Source organism: Nyctibius grandis, chromosome 5, assembly GCF_013368605.1.
Source record: "Nyctibius grandis isolate bNycGra1 chromosome 5, bNycGra1.pri, whole genome shotgun sequence".
In the NCBI taxonomy this organism is placed as follows: domain Eukaryota; kingdom Metazoa; phylum Chordata; class Aves; order Nyctibiiformes; family Nyctibiidae; genus Nyctibius; species Nyctibius grandis.
In genome coordinates, this window is record NC_090662.1 from 72,231,144 (window position 1) to 72,258,585 (window position 27,442).

General features: G+C 37.3%; 1 protein-coding gene across 1 annotated transcript in view; it reads left to right on the forward strand.

The window, feature by feature from the left end:
* ERC1 (ELKS/RAB6-interacting/CAST family member 1) overlaps nucleotides 1-27,442 on the forward strand; it is a 310,530-nt gene that overhangs the window by 105,676 nt on the left and 177,412 nt on the right. Inside the window, 3 exon segments of the mRNA XM_068401134.1 lie at nucleotides 12,903-13,040; nucleotides 14,389-14,529; nucleotides 15,645-15,785. Coding sequence (XP_068257235.1) covers nucleotides 12,903-13,040; nucleotides 14,389-14,529; nucleotides 15,645-15,785 — 420 coding nt within the window.

Here is a 27,442-nt window from a genome sequence, read left to right on the forward strand (position 1 = left end):
TTTATGAATGTAGAGCTAATAAGACATTATTAGCCCTTTGCTAGTTTAATTTTAAAGGAGGCTGATTACCATACAGATCTTAGAGTTTATTACAGCAACTTCAGGTTTAGTGTCAGCAAGATCCCTTCCCTCTCAGGAGAGGCTTTAGCTCATGAGATTTGATCATTTTGAATCTTTCTGAGCCATATAATAACACACATTTTTCTGATTTGGTATATGGGTCCTAAAAGGTCCACAAGCGTAGCTTCAGGCATTATTTTCAGTGGCAGTCCATAGTTTACAGGTGCTGGTAGAGGTGACAGTGTATTCTCCAGGGGCATCACCCAAGGAATATACTTTTGATCTTCTTGCCTAATCCAGATCAGTCATGGCAGATACCTTGTAGCTTGAAGTGCACTCCAGCATTCTCATCGTAAGGGCTTTTGGTTTTCAAAGGAGCACGCATTTCACAGCTCTGAGTTGGGTCCTGCTATGGCCCTCACCAGTGAGTTCATAGCCTATAGTAACAGGTGTCTTGTTTAGGTTGTAATAAACAGTACATGATCACTTGTATTAATTGGTGAAATTCCCTTTTGGCTGTTGGATACTTCATGCTTAGTTATTGAAAACAATAAATTGCCTCCAGGGCATTCTTGGCACTATAGTGAGCAGTGTGAATTGCTTTATGTCATTAAACCATAAGTGGGAGACTTAGTACAGTTGTCTTAAGAACAGACTTCTGCTGCTGAAGAACACGGTAAGATGTTTTTGCATTGAACATCAATAGATGAAGCATGAGACTTTCTATTCCTAAGGGTCTTTTTTCAGTGCATTTATAATTTTATGGCAAATTGTTTTCACAGAATCATGTGAATGGTTGAGGTTGGAAGAGACCTCTGGAGATAGATCGTCTTGTCCAACCACCCTGCTCAAGCAGGGCTACCCAGAGCTGGTTGGGTTGCTTAGGACCATGTCCAGGCTGCTTTTGAATAAGGTTGCATAAGAATCACTTTTATTAAACTTCAGAGCAGTGAAATCTGTGAGTGAATTTACTCAAGATGTTCTTGAAGATTGTTTAGTAAATTATGTGGGACATGTGGAGGAGGCATAAGTTAAATTTGAAAAATTGATTTTACACCAAATGAATTTTATGCTATTACAGTAATTTTTAGTACACAGTTATGGCTACCAACGCAGCAGCTATGTTAGAGGAACCTACTGGATTCGAAATAAATTTTTATGCCTGGCTATATTATAAATTAGAATTTGTAGATGGAAAATATGCTGCTTTATTTTTATATAAAGCACCCTCTTTTGCTTACAGTGTTATGGGATACTACAACACAAATAAAAACATCTGGATCATATGTAGCATATGTACCTATATTCCCAGATGTATGGTAATATTCTTTTAAAAAATCAAATGGTCTGATGTGTGCAAAAGATAGCAAGCCAATTTCTTATTTTGAGATCTAGTAATGTAAGGAACATTCTCTCAATTTTTATTGATGTTATTAAAGAATCTTGCCAGTTGCCTTTAGAAACTAAAGTACTTGATTTTTTTTTCTGAAGTAATGAACATCGACTCCTCCTTTTAGATAAGTAGTTTCAAATGAAGAAGGAAAACAGGACTGTGAGGTTAACGATGTTAGTTCTGCAGTTCAGCTATTGTAGCTGGCTAATGTTGGGTTTTAAACTGATACACATTGCTGTAATAGTGTCACATAAGATTGATAGCAATAGCAAAGTTACAAGAAAACTCTGTTGGAGTTTCTGGTATTATCTGTTCTCCAGCATTCCAAAAACTGAAACCACAATTCAGCAAATCTGACATATATGGAAGGAATCTTTTTTTTTTTAGTATCCCTCAAAGAGGACCAGTCATTTTAATATTATGTCCTTCTTGTGCCTTGAGATAACCTCTTGATTGGCAAGACGAAACATTACTCATAGGTAGTGGGACTGACAAATTCTGGTTTCTTGAAGGGATCTGGGAAAACAGCCAACCGTGGGGCCTCTTGGCTTCATTATAAATTAAACGTGTAGTTTTTCTGGCAAGATAAAGCTCATAAGCTTTGTTGGTGTATTCACTGTCATACTAGACAAATACAAAGTTCACTATGATTGAAGAGGCAGGAAAAGCAAGGGCGTATGCCATTTGTGAGGTTGCTTACATCAGTCTTCCTCACATAGCTTTTCATTGCTCTCTGGGTTGCAAGACTTCACAATTTCCAATGCTTTGGTCAACAGGCGTCCAGCGTTTTCTGCCCCTGGGGGGATTGTCTGAGCTGTGTCTGGAACAGACATTAGTGATTGCATTAGCCAACTTCGGGATCTTCACTAGAAGAAGGAAGGAGTAATTTTTCAGTTTAAATCAATGATTTCCTGCATTCGAGAGTGAATGTTGAATCCACTAGGCTAGACAGTCTTCTGAGGTGGGTCTCTGCACAATATTTAGACAGTCATTAGGACTGTCATAAGGCACAAGTATATGAATAGCTTTCAAGCCTGTGATTTCACTTATCCAAAGGATAAGAAAACTGGTCAGTAAGGCGTAGTGTCACCAGGAGAAACTACGAACACCTTGTCCCAGAATACCATGCATTTGAGAATTAGGGTGCTCCTCTGCATGATGAAGGGCTTACAGACCTTCTCGCAAAGATGGATGGAGGACAGTTTTAAACACAGAACTTCTGGATAAAGAGGACCACTCTCTGTCCCTTCCAGCCTTTATTTTCAGTAGAGATTGGAGTGTTGATTTGCCTAAAGCAGTTTATGGTGTAAAATGGGAAAGGATATAATCAAATGATGGTACTAACTGGGTAAGTAAATGATGATAAATACATTGCGTTCTTAAAGTCATATTTTTTTTGAGCGTGGGCCTTGAAAGAATTTTATTTGAGAGTTTGATATTTTGTCACCTATCACTGTGTGTTTTGAAGTAATTCTCTAAGAGCAGTGGTAGCTAAATACTGAGGAGTACACACATACACATTCTTGTGTGTTTAGTATTTACAGTATGACTTCCTAATCCCTTCCTGTTCATCACTCTGTATCCTTTCTAGGAGAATGAAATGGGACAATCACAGTTGACTGGGCATGTTTTACACTGGGATTAGAAGCATTCCTCCTTTTCAGAGCTCTCCCCTCTGGTTTAGGGCAGTTTTACCTTACAGTATTTCTTTGATCATTTTAATAAATCAGTGATTTGGACAAAGTAATTCAGTGTCTGAATCTAAATCTCATTTAAAATCTTCGTTCAAGTTGTACAGGCTTCTGCTTGAGTGATCCTAAATGATGTTGTAAATGGAGTTTAGTTTGCTGTGAGGATTTCCTTTATAGTCAACATTAAATCCCATCTTTCCATCCTGTCCATTGGTCTGCCTCAGTGTTTGGTCTTTTCTGCTCCCTGATTTCCTTTCTTGGATATCGCAGTGCTGTGATGAGTTCAGCCTTTCCTTTCTTCATGTCTTTTCTTGTCACCCTTTTTTCTGTAATGAGAGTGTGATGTGTAGCACTATACTGTGTATGTATCTAAGTAGGTATGTGTCAGTAGTTATGGTATCCTTACTCTGTGTAGAACCAAAATCAAAATCTAAAGCAAGTCAGGAAAATAGCATCACTGTTCCTGAGTATATGAGATCAAGTTGCCTTAGAATGAAGAGTGTTTATTTCACAATAATAATCAATGAAACACTGTACTTGGTTTATCCAAGTAAAGAAGTTTAATTCATAAGAGTAAGTTTTTCACTTGACACTTTTAAAATTTTATATAACCTTGTGAGGCTTGAGCTATTCTAAAAGCAATGTCGCAACTTCTTAGTTTTATTCTGCTTCTTACAAAACAGAATATCAGATATAAGTTAACATTTACTGGTTCCAATTTTGTCCCTTGTTTCATCAGCCTTTCACAATGAAGTAGTTTTGGTTTTCCTTATTTTGATCATTTGGGAACCATCAATATGAAAATACTCCAAATTATAGTATTTGTATTTTTTCTGTAATGAACTTTCCTAAATCAAATCTGTGCACATTTATTGTCAAAGTCTTTTCTGAGACTTGGAACAGGAATGAGCAAATGTCCCCAAAATAGTTGGGTTTTTTAATCCATTTCTATTTAGTAAGTCTTAGGAGTAAAACTTTAGAAAGCAGAGTCACAGAGATTGGTTCACAGTGTCAAGACACAGCTGAAAGGAGAATTAGCGTGATGTTATTCTGCATGATTAGGCCATGATTTCAACAAAATGGATATAATCCATAATTAGATTGTGAAATAAATTACCAGATGATTTCAATTATGGTTCTCAGTATAAGTGACATTTTAACATATATGAAGTAAATGAATAATATATAAACTTAGTGTTTCATTGAAGAGGAGAAGCAGAGTCTAAATGAATTTGTTTTACTATTTATGAAAGCAGTGTTCTGTTTTGAATTACTTGGGTGAATGGAAGTATTACACTCAACTTGGAACCAACAAATTGTCTTAACAAACAACCCGGGTTGAAATCTTGTTGGTGGTGGATAATGGATAAAGCTTGAAAGATTGCAACCTGAAGGGAGGTTGTAGTGAAGTGGGAGTTGGCCTCTTCTCCCGGGCAACTAGCGATAGGACAAGAGGACACAGCCTCAAGCTTCGCCAGGGGAGGTTCAGGTTGGACATTAGGAAGAATTTCTTTTCAGAAAGGGTTATTAGACATTGGAATGGGCTGCCCAGAGAGGTGGTGGAGTCACCATCTCTGGATGTGTTTAAGAAAAGACTGGACATGGCACTTAGTGCCATGATCTAGTTGGCAGGGTGGTGTCAGGGCAACGGTTGGACTCGATGATCCCTGAGGTCACTTCCAACCTGGCTGATTCTGTGATTCTGTAATTCTGTGATACATTCTCTTAGCCGATGAATACCAGCAAGAACAAGGGGTCACCCAGTGAAGCTTTTAAGATAAACCAGTGACAGAGATTTTTTTTTTTTATGGATTATGTAATTAACCATATGTACTTAACCAACTGGCTCACATATTGCTGAAACAAATCTCTTATGAACAGCTTTTATACTTTTGTTATTTAATTTGCATTTTACATAAAGTATTGTCCATTCATATTAAAACCTGTGTGCTTTGAGACATAACCAGTATGAGCAGGTTGGAAAGAGTGCCTCCCTCTGCACCCCTCACTTCAAAACCCTTTCTTGTATTGGCCAGTGTCCATAATAGGATTTTACAATTCAAAGACTCTGCTTTTGAGTGGGTTAGGCTATTGATATTATTGAACATTCTCAGAATGAAGCAATTTCTTAACTAAATTTAACTGTTTTACAGCTGTCTAAGGATGCGAGTCATTGCTAATGCATAATTTTTTCTAGGCAGATGCTTTGGAACTGAGACAATGCTTAAGAACATATACATTGGCTTCCCTGAAAATGTGAATTTCAGGTCATTTACCAACTCAAAAATCAATCTTCAGTCTTGGGTCCTAATTTTGGGATTTTTTTTCCTTTTTTTTTTTCTCCTGACTTGGATTATACTGGAGTCTCCTTAGATGCTTGTAAGGAAAATGCCTCTCAGGATCAGTTTTCAGAAACAGCAAACTTTAGCGATAGGATTATGTTAGAAGGCCTGAAGGAAATTCAGGCTATTTACTAGCAGGACAGAAGGATTGTAAACATGATAGTAATATTCTGAGAATATGATTTGAAACATCTGGTTTAAATACTTTTTGTTATAGGGAATACAACAGTACAGAAAAAGTTCTTTACTATTTGGAAGATACTGTAATTACAATATAGTTTATGTTGACTGTTCTTGTTAGTTCTACTTTGCAGGGATCTGTCAGCAAATTGGTGCTACCAGAGGATGATTAGGTATGCAAAGGAAAGGAGGACAAAAGGAAACAAAGGGATGGAAATGTCCTTTGAGATTATTTATGTAAACATAGCTGAACTATTTTTCTGGCTGATATAAATCTACTTGCAAAGCACCTTTGTATAAAAAAGCACTGGAAAGAGAATAGTCTTTTGGATCAGTGTCAATTATTTGTTGTTCCCTCCCCAAAGGTACAAAATAATTAACTGTCTATACAAGTTAAGTCAATTTTTGTTGTAGCAGCGCTTTTTCCTGCATACCATTCTTTCCTCAAGTGAACCTTGTTGCGTAAGTGTGCATGCAAAGTTAGGTCAAGAATAAAGCATTAGTTACATTAGTTGTCCTACAATTTTTAGATATCTTTTTAAGCTTTGTTTTCGCTGTGTGCAAGTTTCTTCCTTCTGAAGCAGTAGCAATGTGCCTGTTTGTGGTCCATACATTTATTTGACAATTAAGGTTTTATTTTAGGTAGAAATCACAATGATAAATTATTTGTGCTTTGTAAGCTGCATAGCAACAAAATGCTTTATTTGTAAAACTAAACACTGTAGAACTTCATGCTAATTTCAAAGGTCTTTTTGCAGATTGGAGATCATGAGAGTAAAAATGACAAAAAGATTTTATCTTCTGAAAAAGCAAGCAAATTTTTTCTTTTCTATGGGAGCTATTCTGAATTTTAACTGGACCTGAGTAGCAGTCGATAAATATGACTGTGTAAGATGTACCACTATGATGGAGTTTCCCCATCTCAAATTCTCTTTTTGTTCTGCCCTTTTCCATGCCCTTCCCACCCCCTCTAGCTTGGGTCTCTTTCTTAAGACAACTGTATGTTTCTCTGTAGCCCATGGCCACTGAAGGAGTCTCCTGGTATAAGATTCTCCATAGCGGTTCAAGGTGTTCAAGAATCCCACTATTTAGGTTCAGCAGTATCAGGGCATTTCCGAAGTACACAACAATGTTCCAATGTGATGTTGCAAAGACAGTAGTGTTCCAGTTAAGCACTGAAGTAGAACAGCAATAAAAAGAAGAAAACTTTCTTGGGAGGCAAAAGAAACATTAATCTTGTCTTTATTGGGTAGCAAAATTAATGTAAACTGAACAGATGTTTACCCCTTAACTGAACAGTTTGCCATCTCTACACTGAAGTGTTAACTGGGACTCCAGAATTCTAAGTTCTTTAAGAGAGAGAGAGACCACCACTAGTATCTAGCATTTCATAGTGTCTTCAATTTACTTTATGCTTAACAAACTTTACAAAATGAATTGATACGAAAACTACTTGATTCATGATTCAAGAGCAAGAATCTCTGACTATAACTTAACAACAGTTTAACCTTATTTATATCAATTGGTTGAATCATAAAGTAAAAAGAGCATACTGAATGCAGCTGGACTTTGTAAGGAACTCTGACTTGTGTTTGCCAAAATGTTACTGAAAAAAGGGAAATTGTTTTGATCTATCCTGAACTTCAGAACAACTTAAAAATCTCACCCTTGCAACAAGACATGGTATGCCTGAAGCTTTAGCATTCATTCAGCTTCAGCACATTGTTGCTACTCTTGGGAATTTAACCTTTAAAATTAATAGCAAGAACATTACTTTCAGTCTAATTGATTCAATACAGTAATATGATATTCACTCATGTGACAGACCTTATTTCACTGGGGACTTTAAAAGCAACACCTGATATTGGAGGTTCAAGTGGAGCCAACACACATACAAAAGATCAAATTTTGCTTTCATCCATGCAATGGTGAGCTATACTTCCCTCCGCCCTGCCCCGGAATTTGTTAACGCTAAATTAAACATAGATTTTTGCAATTCATGCAGGACTTGCAGTCCTGCATGAAGTCCTTTTGCAAGATCTGCAATATAAAGACAGTTATAATGATGAGGTGTTCAGTGTGATATTTATAAAACTGGAGCTTAGTCTTATAAAACTGACCAGTAATATCTGCTTATAGGTTTTCATTATGGTCTCCAAAATATGAATTTTAGAAACACAGTAATATTCACAAATCTGGTAGTATAGCTTTCTTGAACAATCCCTCAGGACTTAAGGTGACCTCTCATTAATACATTTTAGGAACAAAATTTCTTGAATTCAGATCAATCTCAATCTAGAGTAAATGATGTCTTCTGAAGCAATTTTTTTATTATGTCACATACAACAATGTGATCACGTCTATTCTGTCATGTTCTCATCCTGATTTTGATGCAAACCCATCTTTCTCAGCTTCTCAAGTACTGTGGGATTCTAGCAAAACCAAGTATGACTGCAGGCTATCATGATTTTATCATGTTATTAGTATTTTTACACTGAAGGGAGTGGCATGTCTCCAACTAGACAGAATGTAGCTGTTCTGTCATCACATACCTGCTTACTCGCCCACTCTCTCTTCCACAATAGCTTTTTTTTGTCTTCATGTTAATATTCCTGACATGGACAAAATCACCTCTGCCTGTGATCAATGAGAAGCCATCATCTCCTTGTAGTCATTGACCCTGGAGCTGATGTGACCAATAGTGCCTTTACAAAACCAAGGAAGAACTGTTTGGAAAGCTCACAGCTTATGTGAAGTTTTTGGTTAGTTGGATAGCTATGCCATGGGAATAAAACAGAAAACCTCTCAACCCACCTGATGATTTAGATCCTTTTTACAGTACTGCTTCCACCGGATTGAAAAAGTGTGAGGCTTAGCAGTACCATCAGATACTCCTTTGTGCATCTGCTCTTGTAATACAATCAAGGAATATTATAGAGTGTTAAATTGATTGTCTTCTGTATATTTGGTGTATATTATGATGAAGATGTCATGTTACTGATCAAATCTGTGGAGCTGCACTGGGGAAGTCAAGTGCAGAGTATAAGCAAAGGCGTTTTCACCTGTTTATAGAAAAAAGTACAGTGGCAGATTTGTCTGCAGGTCATACAGCTAGTTACTACGTATTGGAGATACACACAAACAGTGGAATATACAATGAACTTTCTCAAGTTGAAAAATATTTTGAATTTTAAATAGTCACTTTGAATTTTTAAAATATGTCCAAACATTATTGGATCTTCATATTTCTAAGCAATAGTTTCACTTTTTACTTATTGTCTCAGAAGTACTAAGTTAAAGGGCCTTTTACCACTTTAATTTTTTTTTCTTTCACTACTTTATTCCTTTTGCAAGTCAAACAGATAGCAAGAAGAAAATTGAAAGTGGCAAAGGAAACATAAATGCAGTTAATTTTGTTACAACCCAGGTGATGAAAAACGTTATCATTGCAAAGTGTTGATCTTTGATTAAAAACAAATATTTTGAAGGATGAAGAAGGTTCTTTTCCAATAGCAGGATGACAGAAAAAAAGAGATTGAATGACCAGTTCACAGATCCACTTCAGTGGTAGTACTGATCACTGGTACAATAGAAATTGTTTTCCAAGTGTTCAGTTTACACATACCCTCGGGCTGACGATGGTTCTACAGAAGGATTTCTTGGTTGAAGCGTGATACGAAGGATCTACTAGTAACCTCTAACTAGAGGAATTTGGGAATCTAGCGGCCTTGATAGGTATTAAACTAGGTGTGTCTTGTTTAAATCCTGGGGCTGTTTTTTAATACGCAGTTGCTTGGGGGTTTCGATGGGATTTGTATTTGCAAAAAGTAGAATGCTTCCTTGCCTTTGGAACAGGATGCCAGAGGAAACTTCTCTTGCCTCTGCTCCCGTGCTTCAGGGCTGGAAGGCAAAATAATTAGTTCCACACAGCTAGGAATAAATCACCCAGGCTGAAACATGATAGTGCCTGACAACTGGTAATGTTGGAAAAAAAAGATTTCAGTAAATCATTATTGATGAGGAAATTTGTATGCTGAGCAGATGATTCCAGTGTATGTCTGTGTACCTTTACAGTAAGCTTAGTCTTGCTAACTTATCCATAGATTGTCATCTTAACCCTGCAAAATAAGTATATATGGCAAGAATAAAGATTGTTAATCTAATAATAGTATATATTTTTTATTTTTCCTTTTTAGAAATTTTGTACAGTAATATATATTCCTTAGGTTTGTAGAACATTTCAGAGGACATTTATCATCTTCCAAATATGTGAAGACTAAACAGTGCTGGTTCAGTCTTTGTGCCTTTATGTTTCCCACAGGGCTTGGAGATTCCATTGAGATTTATTTCATCTTTTGTTGGGGAGAAAAGAAAGACCCTCTTCTAGTTATCTGTTTTATTTCTATCCGTTATTTAAGAATTTGTTAAGAATTACTTTTTTGGGTGGGTTGGGTAGGAAAAAAGGATGGTAAAACAAATATCACATATATTATGTATTCTTTTTGAAAAGGGTTCTCAAACTACTTGCAAGAACATAATAGCGAATTTTTTCATTAATTAGGGCAAAGTGTAGCCTATTCTTTGCCTTTTTCTTCAGATTATATCATTTTGGAAAACCTATAGTTTAGCTATTATGTGTTACAGTAGTTCAGGTTGGGGAGAAAAATGGAATAAAGGCACTTATTTTATTGTTGATTGAGGTTTTTTGCATCTGTTATTATACAAGTGTTTCAGTTTGGATACATCAATTGATCCAGTTCCAGCTTTCTGTATTTTTAAGAGCGTGTCCCTGTTGGGGTCCATTAGTTATCTGACCCTGCAAAAGGCACAGTTGTAGGTAGAGCAGGTTTTCCAGGTAGTGCGTAGCTGTTAGTGTGACTTAGAACATCTCGATGTACCTGCTGTTCCCTGGATGATAATGAACACGAACTCCAGACTGAGAAGTATGCATGTAGACTGAAAGAATAGACAAGTTCACACTTCCTACACATTACATTTATTTTTTTTATTTTTATTGTTTGGCATACAAGAGGGTGCAGTTGCAATGGGAAGACGCAGCAGTCATATATAGTGCTGTCATACAGCTGTCATCTTACTCTGATCACAGTAAACAGTGCTATTGAAACATGCAAATGCATGCTTGTGCTTGTGCAAATGCTTGTGCTGCCTTGTCAAGCACCTTAATATATGCTGAAGCTGAGTTATTTTGCTTCCTCTTGCATGTGGTTTGCTCACAGCAGAAGGTCACCCTGCACTATCCCCTCTTCAGCCAGCTGGAGCCTTTGCGAGAGTGTTTCTCCTCCAGAAGTAAACACGAGTCTAAGAATAGCTCACCCTTCTTTGTAGTATATTTTCATGGTTGGCTGTCTAAACAGCCAGCCTGTCTAGACAGCTGAGGACACTGTAAGCTCATAAGGTCAAAAGCAGCCACGTAGGCTGCTCTTGGGGATGCTGCCTCCTCGGCAGCTGTACGTGTGGGCACCAGGAGAACTTTTCAGTCAGAACTAATAGGGTTCTTTCTGAAGCTCCATGGGCTACAAGTGTATGCTAGTAAGGCATTAAATAATAGATATGAGTATATAAAGAAGGAATTTTCAATTCTTATGGTTATTTTTGACTCACATGATATGTCACTGGATATGGTTTTTTGGTGTTCTTTAAAATTTGTTTTGTAGTGTCATTTGTGTTGTGCCCAAATTTAAATTTTAAGCATAACTTGGAGACCTAATACTTTTATACTTTTTTCTAATAGAAACTAATAACAAAGATAAACCAAAACCAATTTCAGTCCATTCCTTAAAAAAAGAACAAAAAACTTACATAGTTCTTCTGCTATCAGTAATATATAGATTGTGTACAAAGCTGGATTGTAAGTTTGCATGTCCTTGCGTAAGAGAAATTTAAAAAAAGGTACGAAGAATATTATACCAGGAAACTCCTTCCATGGCCATGAGTTAGAGACGAACAGTAGCAAGGATTTCCCTGAATTAGGTTGTTCTTCCTCCTAGCTTCCACTTGTAACACATCTACCGTTATTTGTGACTAGATGTTCAGCCTCCTGCAAAATCTTTTTACATTTATCATTACAGATCTAGACCATTTTCTAAAACTATGTTCCAGTTGTATATTTTAATAGAGATAGCAAAGTAGTAGTGGATGTGTCTAAACAGCCATTTGCTCTGTAATCACAGCAGCTCAGTTTTACCAGGGTTGAAGAGTAAAACGTGGGATAGTTGCTGTATTTCCACTAAGCGAGGAGCTGCTAACTGCTGTTCAACTGGCGAAGCAAAAAGGCTAGTTAATGCTTTAATTTAGTTTACTTGATACTGGACTAGATACCCTTTGGGGTTGTCTGGTTACATTATTTGTTACAAATGTCTTTGAAAGAATATCTTGCTACAAGTGTTTTGGAGATTAGGTACCTTAAACGCCAGGTCATTCACCAGTTAATGATGTAGATTTGCTGATGCAAGAAGAACTTGTCAGCAACAACAACAAAAAGGAAGCAACTGAGAAATATGTACCCACTTTAATCCTTTGCTGATAAATTTGTTTTCAACAGGTTATCATGATGTTAATGTGTCTGTTTCTTGTGATGTGTGTGTATGCATAAAATGGGTTTAGCATTGGGTCTTCTCAGTCTGTCAAAAGATATATTCAGAACTCATGAACATTGAATTCTACACCTGCAGAAAATAAGGTTGATATATTTTCTGCTCAGGGAATGATGCTTTGTGTTAGTCCACCATATAGCAAACCACTATGTAAGATGAAAAAGCAACATGCCAGTACAGTAAAGAATATGACAGTACCAAAGGAAATACTTAAAATAACACTTCTTCACAACTTCTTAATTATCAAGTACCTTTTTTGGTTTATATATGCAGTAATGTTTTTCTCAGCTTTTTTCCTTTCATATTGTTAATACATTGATTACCATGCAGTGCCCAGCATCCTCGGAAATTAGGAATAATACCCTTTCTTTACATTGTTCTTACAAATACTATTTAGACTTTCTTGTTATGAGTTCTTTCCTGATTATTGGAAAGGTTACTGATTACTTATTAATATTTGATGGTTTTGATTGCATTGCTTGATGTTTTGTTGTAGGATTATAGGAACTAGGCTCTTGCCTACTTCCTTTGCTTTAAGATTATTTTTAAGAGTTTAATATACTCGTAGATTATTTGGATGGTTTTGCTTGCTATTTTCTTAAAATTTACTCCTTCTCTTAAGATTGAAAATCTTCAAGAACAGTTAAGAGACAAGGAGAAGCAAATGAGCAGCTTAAAGGATCGAGTGAAATCCTTGCAGGCTGACACCACAAATACTGACACTGCCTTGACCACGCTGGAAGAAGCACTGGCAGAAAAAGTGAGTACAGAAGGCCTTAATAAGGCCCTTCCTTTTAAAGGTCCTTCTACTAATAACCTCTCTAAAGTCAACTTTTCCACGTGTTTCCTCGACTCTGTGTATGAGACATCTCTAATGTCACAGTGACGTCCTTTGTCTCTGACAGCAGAGGAGGGATCAGGAGAGTGTGGTTGCCGCCGAGGCCAAGGTGCGTCACTCACTACAGGGCACTGGGGGATGTGCAGAGGGGCGGCTGGGCGGCCCTCCTGTGGACCTGGCCCAGGGTATGGCTTCTGTACTGTGAGGAGGGCATGAGGGTAGAGCTGAGCCACAAGCTATTGCTCTAGTCATTAGCTACTTGTCGTCATTTTCTGTGAGAGAAATTGGTGTTCTCATGTTGTCATCTCTTCACAACATGCATCTTTGGTACGATTGTGGGATGCCTTAAATTTCAGCTGTGGATTCTTCTCTTTGTTGCCTTTTTTTTTTTTTTTAATCTGGCTAATATTTTATTTTACCGTCTTTGCTCAGATATTTTAATAATAAATTTATTTTTAAAGTTTTGCGTTTTGAAATGGAGTTTTAGTTCTCAATATTGAATCAAAATGAATAGTTATCCTGGTGTAGCTGTATTTCATTCTCACTGTGTTTGCAGCTTTATTGTTCTCATTGTATTTTTTATGCTTTCCCAATTCTCAGGAGATAGCTGACTGAGGGAACAGCCTTGTCTATTCTGTTTTGGTGGGGCAATTTTTTTGAATTACTGTATTTTTTTTTTTGATTCCTGGAGAAACGGAGTTACAGCTCCTTTAGTCTGTCAAATTCTATAAATGTGAAGCCATGATAAAAGCTTTGTCTGAGGTCGGGGAATACACTTCCATGCCTTCAGCTTCGAAGATAACCAAAGCTCCATTGATATCTGGAGTACAGAAAAGTTGTTTTGTTGCCTTTTCTTACTGTATATCGATCCTGGTGTCACATAATCACTACACCCCTTCCTCTCTGGGGGGCCACAGACTTAACTGTACATTTTGGAAAAATAAGATTTAAATAAGTATGGAAGCCATATGTAATGTATCCTGGTCTAGGTTAATTTTGATTATCAGAACCAGATAAATTGTGTTGCATTGTGACAGTACTGTGAACTTTAAGAGATACAGAAAGCCTGGTATTTCTTAACAATGAATCCATAGATTTCTCAAGTTTCCTTCTTCTTGAGGGTCTGTTTTACAATCATAAAGAAAAGAAACTGGCAACATCCTACCCTCCTCCTCCTCATCTACAGTGTATAAGAAGTCTTGTGATAAGAAGTCTGAGAAGTTGAACTGGCTAAGAGGGATTTTCTTCACAGAGTACTTTCTTTTGTCAGGAAAGGACCATTGAGCGCCTAAAGGAGCAACGTGACAGAGATGAACGAGAAAAACAGGAAGAGATTGACAACTACAAAAAAGACGTTAAGGACCTGAAAGAGAAAGTCAGCGTTTTACAAGGAGATCTCACAGAGAAAGAGGTTGACTAGCAGAATGAAGCTGTTCTGTTAGAATTGTTTGTTGTATATGTATGTGTTATATTTGAGATGAAGAAAACTGTTCCTTTATAGCAATGATCCTTCAACAAGTTTATCTAGTAAAATATATTGTTTGAGAATTTTTCAAAGCATAAGTATTTCAGAACCACCTTTTCAAGGGTAGCACACAGACCTCTTATTTGCAGCAGTCAGTCATATTAGTAGTGAATGACTGACGGTCACTGATAGCATTTACTGGAGCTATGCTTATAGACAACTGAAGGTAGAGAACAAACTTGTTCCTGTCTAAATATAAGGAGGAAAGGACAGAGGCTGATGAAAGCTGTGGGTGCCAAAAGCATGCAGATGTTTATTCCTTTGTGCAAACAATACAGCTAGTTCTTTTGACTCTGAAGAGTTCTTTTTTGATAATTAAGTTGGTTGCTGGTAATGAGCCAGTTGGCTAGACAAATTAACCTAATTATACTAGAGAAATATAAACGTTCTCTGTTCCTCCCTTGGAATAGTAACATTCAAGTCTACTTACGATCCTTTTTCAAAACTCATATTAAAACAGTACAAAAAATATGCACCCAGAAAGTGCTAAGATTTTGTCTATGTGGAGGTCAACATTTGACAGGAAAAAAACAACACAAAAATGCTTCAGAAAACAAGAAGTTGAGATGTCTTTTGGAGATAGGTAGCATGAATCAGTTTCACTCCATAGCAGCTGTATACAGAAAACCTTTGAACACTCTGTTTTAAATACCATGGCCAAATCTGCTAACCACATATGATTTTTAAATAAGATTTTATTTAAAACCAGTTTTTCTTAAACATGGCTGTCACTGAAGCGCTAGTTCCAGTTTACAGAATCATCCATCTTCAAAAATGATTTTAAAATTAATTTAGACAAGATTTTATTTTGATCCCAAAAATCTGAATTAAATCAAGCTGTCTTAAGTCAGTGACATGAACATCCTGGTGAAATATGTTGTTCTAAGTTGGATCCTGAACATAGTGTGAAGGGAGAGGAAGAAAATAAAGACAAAATAAGTAACTAGCTATTGCATGTAAAGAGTATTTACTTGATAGTTATTTTATATCTTTTATTTTAGTCGTCCTTGCTGGATCTGAAGGAACATGCTTCATCCTTAGCTTCATCAGGACTGAAGAAAGATTCAAGACTCAAGACACTGGAAATTGCATTGGAACAGAAAAAGGAAGAATGTTTGAAATTGGAAACTCAATTGAAGAAGGTAATCTTACTTCATATTTATATATGTTGTGTAAACATTCAGTGTTAGACAAGTGGGCCATGTCTACACAGAAAACTTTGGGTCCTAAGTTTGAATTCTGTGAATTGTTTTTCAGCAAGTACTGTGAAGTTGTGTCCATGCAAACCATATTACAAGCTAAGCCAATCAGAAAGTGACTTTCAGACACTGATGCCAATTTTGAACTTCATTTACATGCAATAACAGTTCTGTTGACTGGTTGGGGTTTTTTTAACAGGTACTAGGAATTAAAGACACACTAACCGAAATAGTGATAACACTTCTATTTATAAAATTAGAACAAGACAAAAGGCAACACAATTTTTAAAATGAATTTAAGTCTTAGATTGTGGAGTTCTAGCTGTTTCTTTACAACTACCCAGGAAAAGGAGGAGTGCCTGTGCTGTAGTTTGGAACTCTGTCCTGGTTTCTCAAATGAATGTGAGATCAAATTCCGAGTCATCAGTTAAGACCTGTTTAGGATTTCTGTTGTGTGGCTGCAAGGTAGGTGTTAATGCACCTGAGAATGCTGTGTAAGTGAAACTTCATATACACGTATCTAGACCCATGTTTGCCCTTCTTTTTAATTCTATTATACAAAATAAGCAATTCTGTTATTCAGCATCAACAAAGCACAATAGCAAGAATAGATAGTTGTGCACATTTAGTCACTCTCGCAGACTGTTTTCAGTGTACCATAGAATGGGTGAATATTTCAGAAGTCCTGAAGGACCCTTTCATTTGAATTCTCTGTCATGGATTGCAGTTTCACCCTTTGTCAATGTTACTGATTATGAGTTGAGGAATATATTGTAGCTAAGTTTTGCCAGAAATTGTTACAGCAATTGGATGATAGTATTAGTTTGTAGGTTGACAGCTGCAGTGGACAAGTTTGTTACAATTACTTTTTTTTAAAAAAAAAAAAAAAAGTACTGACTGGGAGAGGATGTAACAGTTACGTTATGAAAACCCAGTTGTGGAAATTCAATTATTTAGGGAATGTGTCTGTATATTTAGCAGCTGTAAATGTACTGCTTTTCACTGGTTCCCCTGAGATCGCTTTCCTCACTATAAGCAGTGAGTATATCAATAGTATAAGCAGGTGTGAAGGTCCACCAAAATCTGGTGAAGCACTGCGAGCTAAAAGATGAACATGCAGTTAATTTGCACTGTGATGATAGCTCCTCATTATAATTCCTTTAAGCCTACCTTTGCTCATTCCATTTTTGAGAGGATTGTGCTTAATAGCTAGTATCTGGGAACATTTATCCCAGACCCCTGAGCTGGAAGACAGGGATGGGGGGCAGAATGAAGCCCCCCATAATCCAAGGGAAAATGGTTAGCAACCTGCTACACCACTTAAACCCACCCAAGTCTATGAGGCCGGATGGGATCCACCCAAGGGTACTGAGGGAGCTGGCAGAAGTGCTCACCAAGCCACTTTCCATCATTTATCAGCAGTCCTGGCTAACCAGGGAGGTCCCAGGTGACTGGAGGTTGGCAAATGTGACACCCATCTACAAGAAGGGTCGGAAGGAAGATCCAGGGAACTATAGGCCTGTCAGGCTGACCTCGGTGCTGGGGAAGGTTATGGAACAGATCATCATGCGGCACATACAGAACAACGAGGCGAACAGGCCCAGTCAGCACGGGTTTGTGAAAGGCAGGTCCTGCTTGATAACCTGATCTCCTTCTATGACAAGATGACCCGCTTACTGGATGAGGGAAAGGCTGTGGATGTTGTCTATGTGGACTTTAGTAAGGCCTTTGACGTTGTTTCCCACAGCATTCTTCTGGAGAACCTCGCGGCTCGTGGCTTGGACTGGCGTAAGCTTCAATGGGTAAAAAACTGGCTGGATGGCCGAGCCCAAAGAGTTGTGGTGAATCGAGTTAAATCCAGTTGGCAGCCAGTCTCAAGTGGTGTTCCCCAGGGCTCAGTATTGGGACCAGTTCTCTTTAATATCTTTTATCAATGATCTGGATGAGGGGATCTAGTGCACCTTCTGTAAGTTCTCAGATGACACCAGGTTGGCTGGGAGTGTTGATCTGCTGGAGGGTAGGAAGGCTCTGCAGAGGGATCTGGACAGGCTGGATCAATGGGCTGAGGCCAATTGTATGAGGTTCAACAAGGCCAAGTGTCGGGTCCTGCACTTGGATCACAACGGCCCCGTGCAACACTACAGGCTTGGGGAAGAGTGGCTGGAAAGCTGCCTGGCGGAAAAGGACCTGAGGGTGTTGATCGATAGCCAGCTAAATATGAGCCAGCAGTGTGCCCAGGCGGCCAAGAAGGCCAACAGCATCCTGGCTTGTATCAGAAATGGTGTGGCTGCCAGGACTAGGGAAGTGATTGTCCTCCTGTACTCGGCGCTGGTGAGGCCACACCTCAAATACTGTGTTCAGTTTTGGGCCCATCACTTCAAGAAAGACATTAAGGTGCTGGAGCGAGTCCAAAGAAGAGCAATGAAGCTGGTGAAGGGTCTAGAGCACAGGTCTTATGAGGAGCAGCTGAGGGAACTGGGGTTGTTTAGTCTGGAGAAAAGGAGGCTGAGGGGAGGAGACCTTATTGCTCTCTACAACAACCTGAAAAGAGGTTGTAGCGAGGTGGGTGTTGGTCTCTTCTCCCAAGTAACAAGCAATAGGACGAGAGGAAACAGCCTCAAGTTGTGCCAGGGGAGGTTTAGATTGGATATTAGGAAAAATTTCTTCACTGAAAGGGTTATCAAGCATTGGAACAGGCTGCCCAGGGAAGCGATGAAGTCACCATCCCTGGACGTGTTAAAAAGCCATGTAGATGTGGTGCTTAGGGACATGGTTTAGTGGTGGACTTGGCCGTGCTAGGTTAATGGTTGGACTTGATGATCTTAAAGGTCTTTTCCAATCAAAACAATTCTATGATTCTCTCATTACTTAAAGACACTGAGCCCATTCAGAAGACCATATATTTTTATAATCTAATCTCTGTTTTCCTCAGGAAATAATTAAGAAGGTGAATTATTCTCCTGTGATCCTTTTCCTGAGGGTTAAAACGGGAAAATACCTCAAATATAAAGAGCACTATTAACTGTACAGAACAGCTATGGGACAAATAACTGTATTCTTAATTTGGTTCTGAGAAAAATAATGAATATAAATTCATTGCATTGTAAACGCAAATGGATTTGCATCTTTCCATCCAAAGAAGCTACCTAACCTCATTCAGTCAGGATCATTTCAGATCTATGAGCAAAGTAAATTGATGGCCTACCATTACCTGTGTGCAGTATAAAGCCCTTCCACAATACTCTGGATATCTGCTCTTCTACTTCAGACGTTATTGCTTACTAGGGTATTGGGACAATTTTTTCCTGTGCAGAGACCCTAAAGTACTCTCTCAAGTCCTACTGAGACTCCTACTGGACCTTGTTCCTTTTTTAAGTACTGTGTCATGTTGGGTTACTGCCGCCTTCTTATTCAAGGGAAAATTCAACTTCAATGGAAAGATCTTTTTGGTGATAAGAAATCAGTCCACAATGGCTTTTTATAAAGGAATTGAAGCTCTAGGACCCAGGTATGCTTCCATGTTATTAATGGTGCATTTGCTTTCCTCAAGCTGTACAGAAGAGCCAACTTTTACTACTGATCCTCCTTGCTATCTAGAACTAAGTCACAGTTACTCTTAGGTACTCAAGAAAATATAGTTAGCAGCCACTTGAATATGTTTTGTACTTATGAGTAAGTTTAGATATTTCTTTAATAACCTTTTTTCCAGCTCTTTAAAATTTGCCAATATTTTTTTATCACTTGCAGAAAAGTAGAAAAATGCATTTTTAAAAGGCTTTCTCTCTTTAAATGCATTGCAGATATTTATTCAAGCAGTTTGGCATTTTCAAGGTGGTTTCGTTCCTTGTCATCCTTGAAACAATTATGGTAGATAATCCAGCTCCAATTTAAAACTTCTAAAAGCTCAGTTTTACACATATGCATTGTTAACCATTGCAAATAACTGTCCACAACCTTAAACTAATGGCTACATAAGAGCATTCAGTTTAAAACCAAATTATTATCTTGAGTTTTATTACATTAGTGCTGTTTTGCATAAGAGACATGTAAGAAGGACTCTCTTGTGTAAGTCTTAACAGCAAATGACAAAAAGCTTTTCCTTTTAGGTTGTTTCCCTTACGGTTTGAACAGAGATGTGTCTAACGTCAGTCTCGTTTCCCTTGCCTCTTATTTCCACTGAACAGTTTTGGTACTTTCAGTTAAATCCATTAGCCTTAGAAGTTAAGAAGCTGACACAAGAGACTGAATCGGACTACTGTTAAGCCATTAGATAAAAAAGATTTGGGTAGTCCTTGGAAAAAAACTTGCTAATCTCTAAACAGTGAGCCTTTGAGAGATCATGAACCATGCACGCTTCCAGTTTTTCTGTAAAAGGTATTTAACTTTACATGGAAATGAAATATTAACCAAGTGGAGTGCAGAGGTGCTGAAAAGTTGCTGATATTATTTTTCTTTCGATGTAAGCAGTCTCCACTGTCTGACTAGGTGTCCAATTCTCATTGTTACTATTCCTCTTCTTACTGGTGATTATTTTTTGTTGATCCCTGTCTTAGCGAATAAAACTGCAGTGTTTTTCATATTCAGGGTTGTGTTTTTTTAATAGTGATGCTATGGTTATGTAAATCTGTGTTCTGAATGTTCTCATTATTCTACTGTCGTTGCTTCTGTGCTCAGTTGTCAGCCTGCTGCCAGCAGGAGATACTATGGGAGATTCTGAATGCTGAAAGCAAGCCATAAATCCCTGTTGAGTTTACATGGCCTGGTGTTCTGCCTTAAATAGTCTCCTTTTTTGCTGAGATGGAATCATCAGAGGGAAATCACACACAGGGGATTCTCTTCCTGTTTTTCTGCGAAGTGGTTTTATGTGGTGTGTTGTTTTGTTTTTCTTTTCCTTAGGAAGCTTTATTCAAACTTCTATTTTAATGTAATAGTTTTATATTGAAAAAGTTTTCTTCTAGTTGTTTTTCTTCAGGATACTCTTTTCCTATCTTTTTCTGTCTTGTCTTTCCCAGCCAATATGCTTTGTTTAGTTTTGTTTTTCTAATCTGGGAGAAACCAATTAATACTAGAATTTGTTCCAGCAAAGATGAGCGGAATTTTGTCTGTCTTCATTTCCAGTGCATAGTTTTCCTCCCTGTAGATATTTTCCTTACTTAAAAGGGATCAAGGTTAGAGAAAAGAAAGAGTCCCAAACCATATGTTAACAAACTTCCCCTTGGTGCAGTTCTAGGAACTTTTCATCAGAGAATGTTAGCAGTGATCCTCTGCCAGGAAAATACCTCTAGATCCAACAGGCTCATTCAGAGGATGTTTTTTTTTGTCTACTGTGCTGTTCCTCCTTGAAGTTCAGGAGGATAATATCTTTCAAAAGACAGGAGAAAATGACTGAATGAAGTGTTGACCCAAATTCTGTGTTTCCCAAGATTTAACTCAGTTGGTCTCATACAGGCTCTGGTGCTTTTTACTTTTGTGAACATGGATTCCCTGCCACAACTGAAAATATTACAGGTAATATTGGCAGATGAGATAGAAATACTATTTTTTTTCCCAGCTGATGATTTGTTTTTTCAAAGCGGGGACAATAAATGATGTATTCCATGTAGCAACCTAGAAAGAAAAAGGCTACCAGGAAAAACAGGATGTCTTGTAAAAATAAAAGTAAAAACCCAGCGGTTGTGTTCAGCATTCAGATAGTGTCAGTTACTGAATTAGTTTTCTAAACCATTTGGGTGTCTTGTAATTGATATAAGTGAAGCGCTAGAAATTAAAGTGCTGCTCAACCTGTAAAACTGTCATCTGTAAACCCAAACACAGGACTACGTTAAGTATTTGAGGACTGGACAAAACTGTTAAACTGAGAAATCAAGATCAAGTTTGGAACTTGCACAAGGGTAACTTTCCATGTTTCTCATGTTTCAAAAGCTGGTTAGTAATACATGCTAAAACCACAAATTAAGATTCTGTCATCTTAATAATGTTGCAGCTATTACTTTAAATTCTTTTCTTATTGCATCTTTTCTTTTTCTCTCTCACATTGGCCCTCTCCTGAATTTTCCCCATCTTTTCCTATCTTCTTTCTCCCTTTAGCATCCTAAAGTTTTATTGAGTAATCCATCCAAGCCAGTAAGTTCCCTGGCAAACTGAGAGGCTATTGCCAACCCCATTTAATGCTCTGTGTTGCGTGTGTATTCACACTTGTGCTTTTATATTTGGGCCAACACAGAGTACATTGATGAATTATTTTAGTAGTGGGTATAGATGCAAACAAAATGCTATGGTATGTCTGACCAGTCATGCTCAGAAAAACCTTCTAAGATGCTTTTACTTTTCGGCTACATTGGTCTAACTTCATTTTTGTTTGGACAGCTTAATACTGTGCCAGTGTTTTTGTTTCCCTTTGCTGCAGTTGCTTGAAATGTTCTGTAGCTTTTCTTTCATCTCCATTATCAGTGCATTTTCAGAACAAGAATGTAGAATTCCCATGCAAATCAAGCTTCTTGCATGAAAATATTCGGTAACACCATGTACAGCAGCACATTAGAAATAATAATTAAGTTACAGGAAGTAAAAGATTGCTTAAAAACTTGTGTAACCATTAAGCTCACTGGTACTATGTCAGTTTAATTTTGGATCCTATTACCAGCCTTCTGTTTGATGTCAAAGAGCACTCCTTTCAAGGAGTGTTTGTATAATAATATCTTGACACTGTAAATTACGTAATCCAAGGTGTTTTTCATCAGAGGTTTCTTTTGTGACTGTGTGCGTAAAAAATCGTGTTACAGAACTTCCAGAAAGCTGATATCTGTGTTACTCTTGATAATGTTCGGAATAAATGTGGCTGTTTATCCTGACAATCATTGTCTGAAGGTCCGAGAATTCCTGTTGCTTTTATAGTTCAGTTTTCATGACATGTCATATTAGAAATTATTTTAATAGAGCAGATAATACAATGCATTTATGGGACTAGATTTGGGAAAAGAGTTGTGCAGTAGGGACAAGTATTTTGTTAGGACTATCAGAAATAACAGTGAGTAGTCAACTAGGGCATAAAAACTACACTGCATTTTGAGTTATTTATTATATGTAAAACCAGTCATTAATAAATATTCTAAGGTATTTGGTGCACAAAGATGAGAAAAAAGACCCATAATTTTCTTAAACGATATAAGATTAGTGGATATGGCATTTGAAGGATTTCATTATTTAGTATTTCATGACAGAGAATATTTTTCCCCAAAGGTTTTCTGTGTTCAGGTATGAAAAGCAGATTCAAGACTTTTCTGGTAAATAGATACATTCCTCCACTTTAAAATAATTTGCTAGCCTCCTAACTTGTAGGTTACACTGGTACAGTCTGTTACTCAACTTGTTTATGCATCCTGTTAAATAGATTCTTTTATCAATTGTTTATGGTTTTGGAAAACATTTTAAATGTTTTAGCTGAAGTTTCTTACGTTGTTTGATTCAGTCTGAGATTTTGTTTGGTTTTGTGTCTTTTTGAAGGAAACTCTCAACCATAACATCTCACTGTTTTCAAGAACAAAATATAGAACTATGTTGGGTTTAATCTTTATTTAACATTAGTAACTTTTTATTAAAAGATTTGGTCCTTGTACCAGATATTTTTGCTGCCCCTGTTCAAATCTATCTGAATTGGTTAAAGGTTAAATGCATTGTCTATTCGTACATTGCCCAGTAGAGAGCTAGATTTAGCAATGAAACTTCCCAAAGATTCCACTTGCAGTGGTTATACCCCATCTGAAGAGGGAGGAAGACCTTCCCATTGTCTCTCTCCACTGCCACAACCTCTTCTAGATCTGGTCACTAGAGGAGGTAGCAGCAATGCTAAGTAGACTATTCACCAAATACCATGCTAGTTCCAAGCATACAAATACAGCAGAAGCAAGAATCAGCATCTCAGTGTGCAGAACAGATCAAGACATATAATCTGTTAGGATTGGAAGCCCCTACTGAAAGTTAGCCATTGGGAGGAGAAAAACAGATTGGATTTTGCTGGGGGAATGAGCAGCTGGGATTACCAGGAAAATTATACTGAACCTGGGACTCAGGGCTAAGACATGGCGTCAGGAGGGGGTTGCATGTGGGCAGAAGACAGGGGACTACAGATGCTGTTGGATAGAACTAGCTGTGCAAAAAAAGCCCCCAAACCTGAAAAAAAGTGGTAGGAAAAGGATGGGGAGAACTGATAGATTAGTGGAATCTGCCTGGATAAGAGGAGTGGAATTTGAACCTGTCTCAATATTGTTGATAAAAGGTTGGGGAAATGAGATATAGTACAAAAAGATTGTACTTGGTGCAGATAGGCAGGAGAAATTGTGCCCAGGAGAGCATATTCTCTACAAAATCTTCAATAGCATGCAAAATTTCTGAGGCTCTCCATTACTCTGAAGTCAGAAAATACAAAATGTGGGAACAAACTGTGTGTTTTATTCCCCAGTATGACATAGCCAACACAGAGGATAAGGTACAAGAGGCTGTGTGGTGGCTTTTGAAGTTCCAGTCCTGTTGATAGTTCATGACAACGTCAGCATCGTCTTATGAGTGGAAAGCTGGAGGGTTTTCCCCCCTGGTTTTCTTATACCTAAAAAATTAAACTTACCTACTCTACTCCTCCCAGAAACCTTGTTAAGATAACATTCATTTTGAAAAATTAAATATCCAAAAGATAGGAAATGGCTGATGCAACATTGTGTGGCCTTTCTCATTTTGCATTGTGAGTTTGTTGTTATAATATTTTATAACGAAATTATTGTCTGCCAGACTCTTGCAGTCTTCAATATTGAGTGAAAAATGCTCCAAGAATGAGCCAGAGATATATAAGGAAGATAGTAATCATCTAGAGAAATTAGATGATAAAATATCTTTTTTAATAGTAGGGAAGCATTAAGTGAATAAGGCAGGATATTTTTGCATCTCAGTTTTTCACCTGCACAACAGGTATAATAATAATGCATCCTCTTTTCCCTCTGGTGGTGTTAGGAAGTGGTTAGTTACTGTTTACCAAGAAATAGCCTACAGTCATGATTAGCATGATAGAAAATTGGGAAAATATTTTTTTTTTCAGTGTCATTTGTATAATTTAGAGTAAACAAGGCATAGAGCCATGCACTGAATATCGAAAAACAAATACTGAATATGCGATCATTACTTGAGTAAATCCCTTCAGTGCATTGAATGAAGCTCTGTTTCTGTAAAATAGTAGCCTGTGGTCGGGTGGGTAAAGCCTGATTCGGAGGAGGCGTGGGTAAGGGGGCTGAAGTACGCTTGCAAAGACACCTGTCACCTGGGCATTTCCCTTCTGTCTTTGTACACTTTTTGTGTTGGTGTAAATTCCAACAAGAGCAAATTGTTAATGTTTAATAACAACTATGGGAACTCATAGCTTTCTGAAGAGATCATTTTTTTCAGTAATGAGTTTTCTCGAGGCATCTTTCTCTTATTTAGGCTTTCAGCCTTCTTTATTAAATTATTCCAACCAAATACTTGCTTATTCTGTGTCAATAATTTACAGTCACATTAACAGAGACTAACCATTTAAAAGATTTTGTCAATAATAAGATAACAAACAATTCTTTGTGACAGACTCAAGTTTTTCTGCTACATAGTATATCAGAAAATTCTCTGACCGTCTGACTTCCAGTACAGCCTTTTTGAAAAGCTGTTATAGCACGTAGTGTTTAGAGCATTGGAACTAAAGGAGGAACAAGTCTGGTTGTTTTTCAAATTTATAATTTTGTTGAAACTAATAAAGACACGATAGAAGGCAGCGCATAAGTTTTGTCACTTGAATTGCTGCCTTCACAATAGGAAAAAATAAAGAAAAAAGTTATATGTGTTTGTCTTTTGCAGTAAATAGTCATAATATATTTTTGTGTTTGTGTGTGCATGTACTATTTTTAGGAGATGTGAGGCACACTTGAAGGTAGGAGGGTGGATTAAAATGGGATTTCACTTGAGAACTTCTACTTTGTGGCCAAAAGTTCTTGGCAACATTCGTAGGTGAAATGTTAAACTGAATTTGCTGTCTCAATTCATAGGTAAAGGTAGAAAGTGTTTGCTGTGAATTATTTGCTGTTTGATTTACTTAATCTTTTAGGAATATTGATTTGGAATCTTAGTCATAATCTGTGGAATTTTTACTTACATTTTAGAACCCTTAAATTAGATCTGTGCTATTGTTTTCTTCCCTGCATCTGGCACAGGGAAGCTGTGTAAGATCACCTTTCCTCTTAGTAAAGACTTTTTTGGCACAAGAAATATCAACTTAGAAAACTCTTTTAAATGTGTTTTGTCGTCTTCTCCTTTCCATCTGTAAATAGTGGTTATTTCTGTGAGACATTGGTCATCTTTCTTTTAGTTGTAGAAGTTGGCTTTGTCAGCTGATTTTCTGTGGAAGCAATAGAAGTTTATAGTACATTTATTTGAGGAACAGTCACTCTTTCTGTTATTCTTTAGGTACCTGAAGTACTCACCCTGTCACTTACCACATTCCAGATGGGAAATGATGGCTAAGAGCAGAAAAGCAGAAAGCTGTTAAACCACCTCTTAGTTTATAGTCCTTCTTAAGAACTTTGAGAGCATATCCAGAGTAGTAAACTTAAACTGAGTAGTAAGCTTAAACTATTCTTGGTCCTGAACCACTTAGAATTTCAAACTAAATTCACACTGGCAAAGATTAATACTGATCAGATGAGCTTTGCTAATAAAAACATAGCTTAAGAAGGTCCCGCTTTCTAGCTAAAATGTGACTGTGTTTCTTATGCAGATCAGCACAGAATCAAACATGCAAGTTTGATTGTGCTCTTGAAAGTAGCTTAAATTCACCTGTTTGACTCCACACTGGAACAGACATGGAGAGCTAATGACAGGGTCAGTAGTAGCAGTTAAGGGGTTTAAAATAGCCTGTAATCAGGTAAACTCAATGGCCTGTGTATACATGCCTTTTCTTATTTCTCATTTGTCAGAGGAGAAAGTGCAATGTTCCATTCGCCCTAAGCAAGCTGCTTTTTCAATTTATTTAATTTTTTATCGTACTTTTACACATTTTCATATTTGTTTGTAACTATATTAAGAGGTTGCAGATTTAGGAATACTGTCTCAGGCTAAGCTGAAAGATGAACCTATCGAAACGCACTTCTTATAGACTCAATACAGCAGAAAACTGTCTTATTGCATTTGTCACTTTATATGTCCATTCTGTTTCAAAAATGAAATTACTGCCTTATTTTGGAATTTTTGTACACCTTTGGTGGGCGGGGGAAGCTGTATATGTGGGGTTTTTTTTACTGGGAGTATAGGAATTCATTATTTGTGTTTAACTTTCTTTTCGGTTAAAAAAAATACTGCTGAATTATTTCGCACAATGTTGCATTGGGAAGGCAGCCAATTTCATCTGTTCCTAGATCTTGATGTGAGTTTGTGGGAAACCTCTAAATGCATGGGTGTTCTCTCCTATACAATAAATGAATCCAGTAGGATTTTAGATATGGTCATGTAACACGTATTTTGTACATAACCCACAAAATGGACCAAAGTCACTCAGTCAGTAATTCACAGCTCAGGAAGTGGTCTGCAGTTTA